This window comes from Pteropus alecto, unplaced genomic scaffold (assembly GCF_000325575.1).
Source record: "Pteropus alecto unplaced genomic scaffold, ASM32557v1 scaffold5, whole genome shotgun sequence".
Lineage (NCBI taxonomy): Eukaryota > Metazoa > Chordata > Mammalia > Chiroptera > Pteropodidae > Pteropus > Pteropus alecto.
Window position 1 is genome coordinate 32,531,463 of NW_006441953.1, and position 16,882 is coordinate 32,548,344.

Below are 16,882 nucleotides of genomic sequence, written 5' to 3' on the forward strand. Positions count from 1 at the left end.
TTCTGTGTCTCATAAACTGGCAACCGGATCCTGGGGCTTGATCAGATTCAGGCTGATTTCGGAGGGCAGGGCTGACCCTGACCCTGACCCTGACCCTGACCCTGACTCGACAGCTCTACCCCTAACCCGAAGCGGTGTCGTGTCCTCCTGTGAGGAGGCTCAGTGTCTGGTCATGTATCTTTGTGCTGCTCGGACTCCATCCCACATGTTGAGTTTCCTTCTCTATCTTATATTTAGCACTTTACCTAGAATATATTTTTAATCTCTTCATTTCTTTTTTACTAAAAATATTATTCTTTTCTATTTTCTTTCTTAAGGCATGATCTATTGCACTATTTGTTTTTGTGTATGGCCAGTTTTTTATTTCTGAAATTTTTTGTTTTATTTTTCTTTACCGAATTCTTTCATTTCTTTGTTCAATTTTTCTTTTTCTAAGTCACTTAATTTCTAAGTCCTTCTAATTCTGATTTATTTTTCATAGATTTATTTAATTTATTTAACTAATTTTTAAATAGATTTATTTAATTTTTTAATTATTTAATTTTTCTTAGGTTGTTTTAAATGTTTTATTGGCATTTCTTTTTCAACTACTGGCATTTTCTCCCCGGTGTGGGATTTGCTCTGGCGGGGTCCGTTCGTTAGATACAAGGGTTTATAGGGCCCAGCCCCCATTCTAGCACTGTCTGGCTTTCCTCAAGGATTTTCAAAAATACAAGTTGATAAGAACGCTTTATTTTGAAACATTAGAGCTTTGAAAAGGCAAGTAGAAAGAAATCGCCGTCCTGGGTCAGTTAGCATTCCCAGACGGTGCCATGGAAAGTCATGGCCAGCCGCCTCAGTGGCTCGCAGCCAGGATGACTGCCGACTTCCTCTCACCTGGAGTTCCAAACCTGCCAGCGTCAGACTTCCCGGGCGCCCAACAAAAAGACATGAAGTTGGCGGCTGGTGACCGTAAACCTCTTAGACTGGTGTCAGTGGAAATTGCCCGAAGGCGAACTCCTGGGCTCGTGTGACGTGCTCCGCAGTTCCAGTCCTGTTCTAAGGCGAACACCTGACTGCATAGCACAGTTCTAAGTGTTAAGGGAGCTTGGAAAGTCAATCATGTAGGGTTTGGATTTATCAGTCCCCCCATCCTATTATAACCACCCCCCACAACATGTCCAAAATACTCTAGTACCAACCTTTCCTCTTTAGCAAATATCATTTTTATTTTTTAGAAGCACCTTCCCATATGTCTCCCAGATCCACACAGTACTCTTTCCTCTCGGTTTTCAGATGAGAAATCTAACACTTGGGGGGCAGTGCCCCCCTCCCCACAGGGATGTCTCACTCTTGCCATTTCCACACGTCATGATGCAGGACATCTGGCAGGCTCACAGGAAGTCCTCATGGCAGGGCCAGTGCCCAGCATGTCAAGCATCTGGTCCTCGCGCACCCCGCCCGCCCGCCCGCCCCGGCACTCGGTGACGAGGACGCCGTGTGCTCAGGAGCAGGGTTCCTGGACACCCTTGCGATGCGGGGTCGGGGTGGCCTGGGAGGGCAGCCCAGGGAGAGGCCGGAGGAGGGGAGGCCTTGGGAGGAGTGGAGATGCTGGAAGGGCATCTGGAGGGGGACAGGTGCCTGGGGCGGCGAGGGGCCAGGCGGATGGGGCGCAGGAAGAGAAGGAGGACGGTGGGGAAGGAGAGGCGGCAAGCGCGGCTGGGCGTTCAGACTTGTGCCTCTTTCAAACCCAAGAGATCCGAATTCCCTGGTAGTTCGGAGCCTCCTCCCTTTCTGGCTGTGGGGCTGAGTCCCACCAGACTGGCCAGGACCCGGGTTGTGGAGGCCGCTTGTCAAAGCTTGGAAATTCCTCGGTGTTGACAGAGCGTCACTTCGCGCTCAGCCCTGGAACTCGAGGGGGTGGCTCGTAATGCTGCGATTGTTCATCTAAACCTCGAGGACCTCGTCAAAGCGGGGAAAGCACCATTATTCATTTTTCCTCGGATGATTAAATGACCTTCTTCTCTTTAGTTGCTGATTTTGTGGGGCTAGACCCCAGAATTGCTGCATGGCTTATAGATCCTAGTGAGGCCGCACCCTCTTTTGAAGATTTGGTGGCAAAATACCTCGGAAACTCTGTCACTGCCGAAGCGAGCAGCGCGCACGGGAACGCCTCGGGCGACACGGTGGTGAGCTGCTCTGGGTTTGGTTCGTCAGCATCAGCGCGGCCCAGCCGTTCTCCAGACACTGTCCGCTCCGCGGAGCGCCTGGCAGCACAAGGAGCGTTGCGGGCATTCGCTTTGCTCCTTCAGTGCAAATGCTTCACCTTTCACCCCAACATCTCGGGGAGGATGTGGGTAAGGGTGGGGTTTTCTGTTCCTTGGAGAAGCTATTCCCAAGGAATTCTATTCACCGCCCGGCCCTTCAAAATGGACCTGGGGCGGCGACTCGCCTTTTCCTTGAGTGGAGAGCCGCTTGTTTATGAATTCTCCGTGCTGGTGACGTGGCCGCCATGGCAGGGGGCCTGGGCCGGCCACTCTCACTCCTCAGCACCCCCACTCCCCCCAGGGAGGCACTGCTGTGAGAAGCAGCAGTCTGGAGATGCACAGGTGCCGCCCCACAGCAGGCGCCCGGCGGGGCCAGCAGGGCCCTTGACCACTCTGTTAGGCCTCTCAGAGGTAGAGTACCGTGGAAAGCTCGACTGGGGGAGCAGGCCGGCTGTGGGGTGCGAGCGGAGGGAGCAGGGCCGGTGGCTGTGGGAGCCCTTTGTCCCACAGACCGTCTGTGTCAGGGGCTCACTTGCCCTCCGTGTACGGGGGGCCTGTGGGAAGTCCGGGGTTGTTCCTGGCTCTGAGGAGAAGCAGAACCAGACCTGCAAGAGAGGCAGCTCAAAGGACCCAGGGGACAGGAGCCCACAGGCCCGAGCCAGCATGAGCCATGGCTTTCGTGTTCTGTGTCACTGCTTCCATGTTTGCGCCCTGGAGGGTAGGCGGGGGCGTGAGGTAGCTGTCCTACCCAGATCCCATACTGTCCCCAAGCAGAAGCTGAAATCTCACCCCTGAGAGCAAGAGCTGTCCACCTCAGTGTTATCAGTCCCAGTTTACAGGTGACAAAACTGAGACTCAGGAAGGTCCACGTGTTAATGCACCTGGCCCAAGGTCAAGTTGAGGCTATGGTGCAAGACTTGGATTCTGACCAGAAAATCTAGTTTTTTTTCTAGCATAACACATGCATAAGTCGGGTGGGAGTGGCCACAGGGGACAAAGCACCAGCTCAGCGGGTGCCCTCTCCCTGACAGCAGCTGCTACGCCCTGCAGCCCCCTGCCCTGGCCTCGGGGTTCCACGGGGAGCTTCACCCAAGGCCTCAGCCACTCCAGCCTCGGAGGGCCTCCCCCTGTACCTCACTGGCCAGCCGTTGTCGGCACGAGGGGGCCGCTAACCTGTGAGATCTGCCTCCCACCCCGAAGGCGTGACTGGCGGAGGCGGGCAGGGTCCTCGATGGAGCAGTGCCCCCCCAAGACCTCTGGGAGGGAGCGGAGATGCGGGCGCCACCACGGGTCCGCGAGCCGCCGGGGAGCTCTGTCTAGCCCGGTTTAAGTAGGAGCCCCTGGTCAGCTTTGGCCTTCAGGAAGCTCATGCCGCAGCCAGCCCTGTGGCAGCCTGCCAGGTGGCAGCTGAGAAGGTGACGTGGGTGACGTGACTGTGCTCACGGCAGCTCCCACCGAGTCCTTCCCAGGACTGACCAGAAACAAAGGCCAGCCAGCCACAGCCAGCGCCACCTCCCATGCTGCCGGCCTCTGCCAGGGGCCTTTGGCAGAAAGGCTGCGTCTGACGGTCCAAGCCCGGGAGTCCTGTGGCAGAGGGCGGTGCTTGGTGGGAGGTGCCGATGCTGGCTTCGGGGCAGGCCGAGTGGTGGGGGCTCAGCCCACCCCCAGAGACTCAGTGTTTGTGTGGTCCAGGACAGGATGGCAGTATGGCACGTGCCCGGGGGCTCCTCCGCTTGCTCCTGGTGGGCGAAGGCTGTGGGAGTCGAGGGGCCAGGTCCACGTCCTCCTGTCCCTACCACGCGTGGTCTTCACACCATGGGCACTGGCTTCCTTGTGGCTCACTACCTGTAGAATGCGGAGAAAAGCAGGTTGGGAGGAGGTGTCAGGCGCCAGGTAGCTTCATCTGCCCAGTACGTTCCACAGCGTGGGAACGCGCCTGCTCGGGGTGTTCGGCGATGCGACAGATGTGTGGTGTCTGCCGTGGAAAGACGCGTGCGACCTAGCAGCAAACAGTGCTGTGAGATGTGTCGCTTCCAAACTGAGGTGATCACTGCCGCCAAGTTTGCCTAATTTTTAATACTTTTGATCTTTTAAAGAATCAGAACATATGTGCGAACCTGAGGACACTCTACAGACTTACAATGGACCTCTGTTCTCAGCTGAAGGCAAGGCATTTCATTGTAACTTCCGGGGAGCGGGCACCTCGCTCACCGGCCGTCGGGGGGCGCCTGTCACTCCATCCGTACTCGCAGGAAGCGACACCCGTGGTGCCTCTGCATGTGCGGGAAATAGCATTGAGTTCTAGGGCCACGTCAACTGCATCACAGGGCGGTCCAGATGATAAGACCCGGAGTTTTAAAATGTTTTCTAGGGTGGACAACAACTGCAGCATTTTTTAGAAGCCTCCAATTCAAATGGAATGTTTCTAGTGCCGCAGCTAACAAAAGCTGAGTTTATTTTAGTTAATGGTGAAATGCTTAGAGTCTCATTAGGAAGCAGAGGGCATTTGCAGAAACAATCGAGAAGAGTTGAATGAAGGGATTCTGTCCAGGGCGAGGGCAGGGATAAGGGAGCCAGCAAAGGATGGAAAAGCCTCTGGGGACAAGCACTGGCTGGCAGCTTTCCCAGCCCTGGGCTCGAAGGGCGAGCCGTTCCCAGGACCCGAGTCGGCAGCAGCCTGCAGGGGGCTGCTGGTCAGGAGCCAGGCCCCCGAAGCTGTGGCCGCGTGGGGAGAGGGAACCCACTTGCTGCCCCGAGTGGGCAAAACTGGCCTGAGAGCAGAGAAGGGGCCCAGGTGACGTGGCCTGGAGGGGCAGGTCACGAACGGGAGGGCAGCGGGAGAGCGGAGACCCTGAGAGGGCACGGAAGGTGACCGAGTGCATGGCGCGCAGCTTCATGGTCCCGGTGGAGGTGACCTGAGGCGAGGGTCTCGCTTCTTACCACATTAACCTATAAACCTGCAGAGTCAATGCGCAATCAGTGAAAATTCTAGTCACGTTTTTGGGAATTCTGTAAACTTATTCTGAAATGGAAATGGAAGAGCACAAATCCACAAACACCTAAATCACACTCAAAAATGGGAAAAATTAAAGAAAATTGGTAGTGGGCATGTCCTACCTATTTCTGTGTACCAGGTCTGGCCATTAAATAGGATCCTTGAAGGAAATAGGGGTTTCCCGAGGAAGGGGGGCCGGGAGAGGAGTGGCTGTGGGGCAGGAAGCCCCAGTTCCTGCCTGTGAGGTGCCCTAACTCTAGCTTCACAGAGCGAGGCCGTTCAGCCAAAGGTAGGCAGAAATGATCATTCAAAGGTAACACTGGTTTTTCTTCCTGTGAAACAGGTTTACGGTTTATGGCAACTATTTTGTACTTTGGAGCTTCCTCTGATACCAATTTTGGCAGGTATGCTACCATAAAGGTGATGTACAGTCATCTTTCTAGAGAATTCTTTGCACTGTTTAGGAAGGGCTGTTTCTCTCAGCTTATTCCAGGGCAAGTAGAGTAGGACGGGCACTGACGAGGTCGTGGGCCCTTTATTCTCCCGTCTGTAACAGGAGGGGTTGGGCCGCATCCCCCTTGGTGTAGTAGGACTAGAAGTTTCTGGCATCTGGGTCCTAGGGGACGCTCCCGTGCCGTCTGGCTCTGTCGCCGGCCCTAGCCCAGGGGTGATGGCCCATGCTACTCAGAGCAGCCATCCGGGAGGACGCCTGGATGTGTGAGATGTCAGCAGTTGTCCCTGATTCTGGCGTGCTGTCCTTTTCGCCCCCTTCATGGGATCCCTTCAGAGAACTGTGGCGGGGTTCTCCTCCGCCTCTGCCCAGGGCCTGCTGGGGCAGCTCCCCGTGCAGGGTGGCTGGCCACTGTGCGCCCCCGTGCCCACCACCGGCACTGCCGGGCTCCAGTCTGGCCCGAGCAGACACTTGGCTGGGCCGGCTCGCAGCGGGAGCTGTCACCACCACCCTAACGAGGGCGTGCAGCCCACTCCCTGCCCCTTGTCCACGGCCTCCACGCGCTGGTGCGGGGTTTTCTTATCTGCTTTGCTTTTCGGATCACAGTGATGGAAAGCCACACCATTCGGGTGAACAAGGAAGAGATGCAGAGGGCCTCAGCACTTCTTGGGGTACGTTTTTATTGAGACCAGTCGTGTTGTCGGTGCTCTTCTGCGTGACAGGTCACTTGCCACGGCCAGCCTGGAGCGACCTCCCTTGTCTTTCCCGCCTCTCGCCCTGGACTGGGGGCCGAGCTGTCCCTGTCTCTGACTCTTGCCGCAAGCACCTCGCAGGGGAAGCACGTAGAGGAGCATGACAGCACAACCATGGGTGTGTGCATGACTTCGCGGATGCTCGGTGACCCGAGAACTTAGGTTCCCACAGGGACATTGCCCCTTGTAGTCTGGTGAGGGGAATTCATGGATTTCTTGGAGTCTCAAAAAAAGCAAAAACAACACTTCCTAACTGAAAAATAAAAAATACAGAGGAATGCAGAAAGATGCATGAAAAGATGCATTAAAGTGTTCCACTTAAGTTATTTTAAAACTCCGGTACACCCGTCTCCTAGGTGGAAGCGTGGAGCTCCCGGGAGGGCTCGTGCCCTGTGCCCCAGACCCGCTGCCTGCTGGGGGAGGGGCCCCATCCCCACGTGCTGTCCTCCTACGTTTACACTTTGCTTCACTTGCCCGCTTCAGCGCCGAGGCGTAGCGTCTCGCTTTCCTTTCCGACCGTAAGTTGACAGCTGTGCCTGAGCTCGTTCACTCGGCCTGTGTCGTACTCCACCTATGTGGTGGCGTCGCTCGGTGCCATATTCCTCCACGGCACCACCCCGTCGCCCTGCTGAGAGGCATCTGGGTTGTTGCAGTCTACAGTCGTTATGGCCCACGCCGCGCCCTTGAGCATGTGGCCAGGACCTGAGCATGCGCTTCTCTGGGGGCCGGGCAGGGTGAGGCTGCCGGCCGGTGGGGGCACGGTGGTGGCACTGCTCAGCCGACTTGTTTTCCGAGGGCGCACCTGCCAGCACTGCACACGGGGTCCTGTCACTGCGCACCCTCACCCTCACCCTCACGGGCCATCACACTTTTAACAGCCACGTTGGCGAAGGCGTAATGCTTTCGCGTTACGAGTTTGGCTTCCAGTTTCTCCCTCACGGGCCATCACACTTTTAATAGCAGCCACGTTGGCGAGGGCATAATGCTTTCGCGTTACGAGTTTGGCTTCCAGTTTCCTGGTTCCGAAGGAGGTCGAATAGCTTCTCATCACGCTTGCCTGCGAGAGGTTTCTCTTCTGCTCACGTTTTTTACCCATCTTTATATGGAGGGCTTCATCTTTCTCTTTGATCTGTAGGACACCTGACACACTCTGGTTCCAAGCCTGCTACGTATTCCTCCTCCCTCTCCATCTTACCTTTTTCTGCTCCCATGATGGTGAACAGAGGTTCTTAATTTTTAACGTAGTGTAATTTATCAGTCTTTTTCTTTATGCTTAGTGCTTTTTGCATCTGTTTAAGAAGTTTTTCTTTCAAGCTCACGGAGTATTCTCATGTGTTATATTTGAAAGCTATTTTCATTAGCCTTTGCAATTAGGTTTATAATCCATCTGAAAGGATTTTTTTCTTTTTATGTACTTTTTCATTAAGAAAAACTATATGCAATGAACAGCGCAAATCTTTTTTATTTATTGTAGTAAAATACACTTAATGTAAAATTTACCAGCTTCGTCATTTCTGACTGCACAGCTCAGTGGTATTAAGCATGTTCACATGTGTGCAGCCGTCAGCACCAGCCATGGAGATAGAACTTTTCATCTTGCAAAACTGAAACGCCATACTCATTGAATAATAACAACTCCCCATTCCCCTCTTTCCTTAACGGGGGTCCCCCAAGCTCCTGGCAACCACCACTGTATTTTCTGTCTCTATAATTTTGACTACTCTAACTACTTCATATACGTGAAATCATACAGTCTGTCTTTTTGTGACGGGCTTGTTACACTGGGCACGGTGTCCTCAGGGTTCATCCGTGGTGTGGCCTGTGGCAGTTTCCTTCCGCTGTGAGGCTGGGCAGTTCTCTGTCGTGTATGTATGCCGCCTTTGCTTATCCGTTCATCTTTCGATGGATCCACACAACTTGTGTTGCTTCCATATTTCAGCTGTTGTGAATAATGCTGCTGTGAAATGGGTGTACAGATATCTCTTTGAGATCCTGCTTTCAATTCTTTTGAATATACACCCAGAAGTGAATTACTGGATTTTATGGTAATTATGATTTTAATTTTGGGGGGAACCACCGTACTTTTTCCATAGCAGCTGCACCGTTTTACATTCCCACCAACAGTGCACAAGAGTTCCAATTTCCCTACATCCTGGCCCCGCCAGCACTTGTTGTTTGTGTTTTGGTAATGGCCATCCTAATGGGTGTGAGGTGCTATCTCGTGTTTTTGATCTGCATTTCACTAACGATTCGTGATGCTGAGAACTTTTTCATGTGATTATTGGCCGTTTGTTTATCTTCTTTGGGAAAATATCCTTTCAATTTTTGCCCATGTTCTAATTGGGTCGTTTACTTTTTTCTTACTGAGTTTTAGGAGTTCTCTGTGTATTCTGGATATTAATCCTTTATCAAATATATGATTCGTAAATATTTTCTCCCATTCTGTGGGTTGCCTTTTTACTCTGTTGATAGTGTCTTTTGTTGCACAAAATTTTTAAATTTTCATGAAATCTAACTTTTCTATTTTTTCTTTGTTGCCTATGTCTTTGGTAGCATATCTAAGGAATCATTGCCAAATTCAATGTCATAAACAGTTTGTCCTGTGTTTTCTTCTAAGAGTTTTGCTTTAGCTCTTACATTTAGGTCCTTGACCCGCTTTGAGTTAATTTTGCATGTGGCGTTAGGTAAGGGTCCAGCTTCACTCTTGCGTGTGGATGTTCAGTTTTCCCAGGACCATTTGTTGAAAAGATTGTCTGTCCTTCCCCCACGGAGTGGGCTTGGCGCCCTTGTCAGAAATCATCTAACCGTGTATGCAAGGGTTTCTTTCTGGGCTCACTGTCTGTTCCCTTGGTCTGTATGTCTGTCTTTATGTCAGCGCCATGCTGTTTTGACAACCGTAGCTTTGTAGTGAGTTTTGAAATCAGGACGTGTGAGTCCTCCAGTTTTATTCTTTTTCAGGGTCGTTTTGGATACTTGGTGTCCCTTGAGATTATGAATTTTAAGATGGGTTTTTCTATTTCTGAAAAAAATATCTTTGGGATTTCAATAGGGACTGAATCTGTTGGTCACTTTGAGTAGTGTTGACATCTTGATATATGAAGTCTTCCAGTCCACAAACATGAGATGCGTTTTTGTTGATTTGCGTCTTTAGATTTCTTTTAGCAGCGTTTGTGGTGTTTATCGTACAGGTCTTCCACCTTCTTGGCCAAGTTAATTCCGAAGTGCAGACACACCTTGTCTTATTGCTCTTCACTTTCTCGTGCTTCACAGATGCTGCATTTTTACAAATGGAAGGTTGGTGGCCATCCCGCCTTGAGCAAGTCTGTCGATGCCATTTTTCTGGTAGTATTTACTCGCTTCATATCTCTATGTCATATTTTAGTAATTCATGCAAAATTTCAACCTTTTTCATTATTATGATATTTGTCACGGTGACTTGTGATTAATGATCTTTGATGTTGCTGTTGTAATTGTTTTGGGATGCCAGGAACTATGTCCATATAAGGCAGCAAACTTAATAGATAAAGGTTGTGTGTGTTCCGACTGTTCCACCAACCGGTCATTCCCACATCTCCCTGCCTCTCCTTGGGTCTTCCTGTCCACTAAGACACAACAATATTGAAATCGGGCCAATAAATAACCCTACAATGGCCTCCGAGTGTTCAAATGAAGAGAAGAGTTGCACGTCTCTCGCTTGAAATCGGAAGCTGGAAATGCTTAGTTCCAGAAACGAAGGCACGTCGAAACTCGAGGTGGGCCAAAGCTAGGCCTCGCGCACCGCACACGCAGGCAGGACGTGAATGCAAAGACAAGTTCCGGAAGGAAACTAAGAGTGCTGTTCCAGCGAACACGTGAGCGAGAAGAAGGTGCAGCAGCGTCCCGCTGACGTGGTCTGGATGGAAGATCGGGTCCAGGGCTCTTCTGTGATGGGGGATTTTTGATTACTGATTCAGTCTCCTTCCTGGTTACAGGAATATTAAGATTCTCTCTTCCTTTACGATTTCTTTGGCTCTTACTTGGAGTTTATTGAGTGTGAATGTTTATATTTATGTCTTTCATCAAGTTTGAGAAGTTTTCAGCCATTGTATCTTTAAATATTCTCGCTGCCCCTTTTTCTCTCTCTTCTCCATCCGGGATTCCCACAGCGCGTACACTGCTCCGCTTTATGGTGTCCACAGGTCCCTTAGGTCCTGTTTACTTTTCTTTGATTTTTTTCTGTTCCTCAGCTTCAGTAATTTCCATTGTTCTCTCTTATAGTTCACTGTTTCTTTCTTCCTCCTGCCCAAGTCTGCCTTTGAATCTCTCTGAGGAGTACTTTATTTCAATTATTGTACTTTTCCGCTCTGGAATTTCTTTTTGGTTTCCTTTTACTTTTTCTGTCTCTTTACCGATATTTCCATTTTATTCACATATCATTTTCTCGACTCTCTTCCCATCTTCCTTTAGTTCTTTGAGCTTCTTTAAGATAGTTTTTTTTTAAAGTCCTTGTCTATTAGATCTCCCATTGGGTCTTTTTCAAGGACAGTTTCTATTGATTTTTTTCCATCAAATATGCCATACTTTTCCTTTTTTTTTTTTTTTTTTGTTTTTTGGTTTTTTGGTTTGGTTTTTGTTGTTGTTTTGGTAGCCTTGTGATTTTTTGCTGGGTACTGGACACTTGAATCTAATAATGTCATATCTCTGGAAATCAGATTCTCCTCCTTCCCCAGGGTTTGCTCAGTGTGTGTGTTATTTTTGTTCATTGTTTTTCTTTATTTGTTTACTCTAGGTGGTCTCCGTGTCGAGGACCACCCGAGGAGTAAACTTTTAAGATCTTCTCAGGTCTTTTCTGAGATGTTCCCTGGGCACGCACAGTCACTTTCTAGTTTTCCTTGTATGTGCAGTTGTTTTTGAACGTCCTTGTCTTAAATGTTTAGCTTCCAAAAGGGAAGAAGGAGAAGAATTAAGGGGGAGTGGAGAGAAAGGGTGCCAGCCCTTTTCACCCTCTGGAAGTCACTTCAGCTGGGAGGGGCGGGGCTTGCAACAAGCGGGGAGCGACAACAATGACGCTCCCTACCTGTTTGTCTGCATGTCTGTTGTTAGAAGCAGCTGTCGCCCACCAGCTCGCAGATCCCTGATGTTTGCAGGAAAGGCCCTCTTTGCCCACCCTGGTCCCTGCGGACTGCACGTAGGCTTCTCCAGGACCACGTGCGCAGCCGCCCGCCCCGTGGCTGGAGTGGGGGATGGCAGCTACTGCTTAGCTGAAACGGATCAAAATTAACCTGCGATTTACCCTCCATGGCTTCCCCTGAAGTTGCAAGCCTTCCACAGACTCGAGTCCCCGAATGATTTCATCAGACAGGTTGTGCCTGCGATGGCCGTCCGGGTGGGAGACGCGTCTCACCTCACAGGCGCTGCCTCCTCTTTCATGTTCCCAGTATCCCCTTGGTGCACATCTTAAGTGTACAGCTTGGTGTATGTTTACATACGTGCACATCCATGTAACCTACACCCAGATTAAGATCTAGAATATTTCCAGTACCTAGAATGCTCCTTCCTGATTCCTTCCAGTCTGTACCCCAGAGATACGGTTAATCTGACCCTGTCCCCAGAGATTCTGAGCTTCCTGTAGATGGGCCCACACAACGTGGGCTCTTTGGTTCCGGCTCATTCTGTGCACATGCTGCCTGTGGGGTCCACCCGTCTGGATGCACATAGCAGAAGTGCATTCCAGTAAAACTGTTGCATCGCGCCTGTTGTAAGAGTGTGCCATCACTTCTTTATGTCCCCTGCCGTTGGTGCTGTGATCGTGGCAGTCTTGAAGGTTCGCCTGCATGACCTGCGCTGGGCGTGGGTGCTGCTGTCTCTTGGCTTTATAAACAGAAGTAGACTTCCGGGCCACAGGGTGCGCCGGTGCTTGCCCGTAGCGGGTGCTTCCAGCACCTCTCAGGCTGGCGGTGACGTTCTCCAGGCCCGTCCGCCACGTCCTCACCGCCAGAGTCTCCGCGGCAGGCCCTTTCACTTCAGCCTTCCGGTGGTCGGCAGCTGTCTCGCCGAGGGTTGAATTTGCATTTCCCTCATGAGTAAGAATATCGAGCACCTTTCGTATGCTTCATGGTATTTTGGACATGTTCTTTTGTAATACAATTTTTCAACTGCTTTACCCACTTTAAAGTTTATGTTAACTGATTTTTTTTATCGATTTGTAGGAATTCTTTACATATTCTATTTGTGAGTCCTTTGCAATGTACATTGGAAATGCTTTCTCCAGTTTGGGTTTGGCACACAGTGGTCTGTGGGCCAGATCCATCCTGTGGCCTGCAAGTTAAGGGTGTTTGTTACAATTTTTTAAAAAGGAACAACTAAAAATAGAGGATATATGACAGAGACTATGTGTGGCCCATAGAGCCTGGCGGGGCTGTGTCTGTGGCTTGTCTTTTCACTCTCTTAATAGCTGTGTCTCTTCATGAACAGAATCTTCATTTTAATGAAGTCCAGTGAGCCATTTTTAAATGTTTAAGAACTTTCATGTGTTAAGAGTGAAGATATTCTCCTGTGTTTTCTTCTATAAGCTGTATTAGTTTAAACCTATCATCTGTTTCAAATTAATTTTTCTATATGGCATAAAGTACAGTTCAGATTTTTTCCCAAATGGATTTCCGTTTATTTCGGCATCATTTATTAAAAATGCCATCGTCTCCCCCACCGAATTACAGCCCCCCCTTACCCAGCTTCGCTTTCTGCGGTTTCACTTACCTGAAGTTAATCAGGGTTTGGAAATATGAAATGGAAGATTTCAGAAATAAACAACTCATAAGTTTTAAATTGCACACTGCCTGCGTATTGTGATGAAATCTTATGCTGTCCCACATGGGACAAGAATTGTCCCTTTGTCCAGCAGCATATCCATGCTGTGTACCTGCCTGTTAGTCACTTAGTAGCCGTCTCAATGATCAGATTAACTGTCACAGAATCTCTGTGCTTGTGTTCAACTCACCCTTATTTTACTTGGTAATGGCCCAAAGGCACCAGCGTAGTGATGCTGGCGGTTAGGGCACAAGGCAGAGAAGCCTGAGCACTTCCCCTGAGACGAGAGGGCGTGGAGAGAGAGTGCAGTCGCAACTTGCCTTACAGTCTCTTGTTATCACTGCTCTGTTTATTATTAATTATTGTTAATCTCCTGCTGCGCCTAATTTATAAATTACGCTTCATCATGGGTCTGCACATATAGGAAGAGACACAGTATCCGTAGGGTATGGTCCATCCGCAGTGTCAGGCCTCCCCTGGGGGTCTTGGGACATGTGCCCCATGCATAAGGGGGACCGGTGTAGTGTCTGTCACGAGTCAGGTCACTGCGTGTGCGTGTGGCTCTTTCCGGGACTCTGTTCTGTGGCACAGGTTCATTCGCCTGTCCTTGGGCTCGTGCTCCCCGGCTCAGTTGCTGTCGCTGTGTGACGTGTCTCTGGATCACCTTCCATCTTCATTCTCCCGCGGTCACCTTCCATCTTCGTTCTCCTTCCCCGTGGAATGGGCTATTCTCGGTTCTTTGTACTGTTGTATAAAATTGTGTGACCTGCTCTTCAGAAAATTGCTGGGATTTTTACTGTGTTTTTAATGCTTATGGAAAAGGGCTAACATGCAGACTAGAGAACTCCTATCAAAACAAAAGCCAGTTAGCACAATTTTTTAAAAAAATTTACTGAAAGATGTTTAAACCTGTACCCCCGAGGCCACAAGGCCACGAGGCCAGCAGCAGCACCCACACCCGGCTGAGTCCCACTGCCTTGCCGACCCGCAGAACCGTGAACGTGCAGTGCGGTTGTGCTGGAGCCGTGTGTCTGTGGCAGTGGGTGACCACTGCCACCTGGGCCCGCTTCCCCTGGGAATGGGGCACGTTCGGTCTGTCCCGCGGCACGACGAGGCTGCCGGCCTGGCTGCTGCTCTGCAGTTCTCCGTTTCTGCTCTGAAGAGGTGCTAATGTTTTGTTTCGTCTGAAACTGTGTTGTTCTCCGTCCACACTTCCCGTTACTGCTGTGTGCTTAAACGCAGGGAACGCGTTGCTGTGCGAGCGTACTGGGCCGTTTTAACTGGAAGCTCATGTTCTCATAATTCTTTGAGACCAAGCAATTTGTTACTGAATTTTTTGTGACCTAAGGCATGACTTATTCCTGAAGGAATCCATTATCTCTCCGTTAATGCTTTTCTCCTTATTTTTCTTCCTATCATTTGTTTCTTTAACTACAGAGTTTGGGCATACTTTAACTGAGACGGTTGTTTCTGGATTCTTCTTTTTGCCCAGATACTACTTTTTTTGTGTTATATTTGTCCTGCTCCTAGTGTCTCTGGTCCCTATTTGTAAACTACTTGCAGAATTTCAGCCTAAAGGCAGTTCTGGTCTGATAGAGACTCTGTTCTCTTTCTTTTCATAATTATTTTCCTAAAGTCCCGGCCTTCGAGGTGGGGACTAGACTTATGGGGGTGGGTCACTTTGTTAGCTATATAAGTGTCTAACCACTGTGCTGTACACCCAAAACTAATATAATACTGAATGTCAACTATAATTTAAAAGTAAAAAATTAAATAAAGTCGGTCGGCCAGTCAGCCCTGGCCTCTTTCTGCTTTTCTCCTGACTGCAACAGTTGCGAGGGGTTTGTAAATTCCCCACCCGTGCCCTGCGCTGCCCAGCACCGTCCCCATCGGCTGCTTCGTAACGTGTTTAGTTTTTCTCCTGGCCCAGCCATGCCTCAGCCCGCCAGCCCAGGCTGTGGCCCGGTCTCGGTTGGTGTGGCTGTCCACACCACAGAGCGTTGTCGCTGGTGGCCCCCGGGGCTGCCCTCCCTGTCAGAGGAAGGCCTCCACCGCCCTCGGTCACCATGCAGCCGGGTCCTGAGTCTTCTGCCTCAGGGGACTTGGGGCGTCTTGATGTTCACAGTGCGATGCTCGGTCTCCCTTCCTGTCATGATATTGCTGGAAAATCCATTCTTTCCCTCCCTCATTCTGGTGAATTATTGACTATTTTTGCTGCTTTCGGTTTGCTTCCTTAGGTTTGCGGGAGAGTGATCCTGTGAGCCTCAGTGTTCCACCATGAGTCAAAATGTGTGTTTTTTAATGTCCATTTTGGTAAATTATAGGTTATTTTTTATTCTTATAAGAGCTTTTGCTGGGAATTGTTTGACGAACAAATAAAACCATCTTAAGTTGTGACAGATGCTGACGAGTTTATGTCTGTCACATTCAGTCTCGTCTCAAGGAGCTGGAGCAGGAAGCCCACTTTGTTGCAGGAGAAGAGTTTCTCATAAGGAGCAGTAATCAGCTCCGAGAGGTAAAGCTGCGTTTCGGTGCTTTTATAAAATAAGCTGCTTATTCAGGGGCTAAAGGGAGATTTAGTCCGACTCTATAAATATTTTATGTTGGCTGTCTGAAGAGTGTGTAAGTTGGTCGTGTTCTCTCACACGGAGATTCATGACTTCAACGCCTTTAACTCCAAGAAATTCCTAAATCAAAGTCTAAGCATTTTGGGTGTGAAGTCGGCGTCTCCTCTGGCCGGCGGCCTTCACCCTGCTGTGGTGACACTAGCTCTCCCTCACCTCTGGGACCCTCTCATGTGTGCAATCCTTCTGTTGAAGGTCCTCTTCGGCAAGCTGAAGCTGCACCTGCTGAGTCCAGGACAGACCCTTCCCAGAACGGGGCCGCGGAGACCCCCATCCACGTCCGAGGCTGTGGTAAGGCTGGAACGTCCCTTTCTTTTTGAAGCGGTAGCGTGTCTACACCACGCGTGAGCCGGCTCTCAGCGGCCCACACCACGGAGCCGTTCGGCTTCATTGTCACCCCCACCCCGTGGCTCCCCTCCTGGTTATGACGCAAAGAGAAGGAAGCAGACAGTAGTTTCCAGAAGCAACCAGTTGGCTCGATTTTCTACAAAGAAGACTTTGGTGGAATTTTGCTCTGAAAACCAAATTCTTCACAATCCAGTCACAGCCTCTCTGTTTTATGCCCCCACAAGAGACTGGAAATGGGAAAGGTCACCAGTCTGCCCCTGTCCCCACTGTCATTTTAGAAAACTTTAGCTCCCCTTCTCGTGGGAGAGAGACATTTCGTAAAAGACAGGGAGTAGGGAGCGTCTGCTGGAGCAGAGTGGCTGGGCACGGCGGCCGCTCAGAGTCCGGCCGGACGCCCGGAAGCAGCGGAGCAGGGCTCAGTGGATGGGGCTCATGTCCCTCTGGTGACAGTGGCTGTGGGCGCCCCGGTCTGTGCCTTCTGTGCCTTGTCCGGCACTGGACACCGTCACCCTCCTTCCAGACTGCCCCGTGCGTGTTGTCTCCAGCACGACACTTTCTGCTCGTCTCGGCCCTGGCGGAGCCCCTCTGCTGGCTGTCCCACCCCTGGCCTTCAGGTGGCCCAGGCGGCCATTCCTGAGTGAGTCTCGGACAGCCGCGGAGTGATGCTCCTTCACTGCAGG

The 16,882-nt window shown here is 50.5% G+C and overlaps 1 protein-coding gene across 1 annotated transcript in view; it reads left to right on the forward strand.

Moving 5' to 3' along the window:
* The window catches only part of POLN (DNA polymerase nu), an 86,390-nt gene that overhangs the window by 18,129 nt on the left and 51,379 nt on the right, over window positions 1-16,882 (forward strand). The window contains exons 6-11 of the mRNA XM_006919110.3: window positions 2,011-2,168; window positions 4,343-4,411; window positions 5,585-5,645; window positions 6,299-6,363; window positions 15,662-15,745; window positions 16,050-16,145. Of these exons, the coding sequence (XP_006919172.1) occupies window positions 2,011-2,168; window positions 4,343-4,411; window positions 5,585-5,645; window positions 6,299-6,363; window positions 15,662-15,745; window positions 16,050-16,145 (533 nt within the window). The remainder of the gene's footprint in view (window positions 1-2,010; window positions 2,169-4,342; window positions 4,412-5,584; window positions 5,646-6,298; window positions 6,364-15,661; window positions 15,746-16,049; window positions 16,146-16,882) is intronic.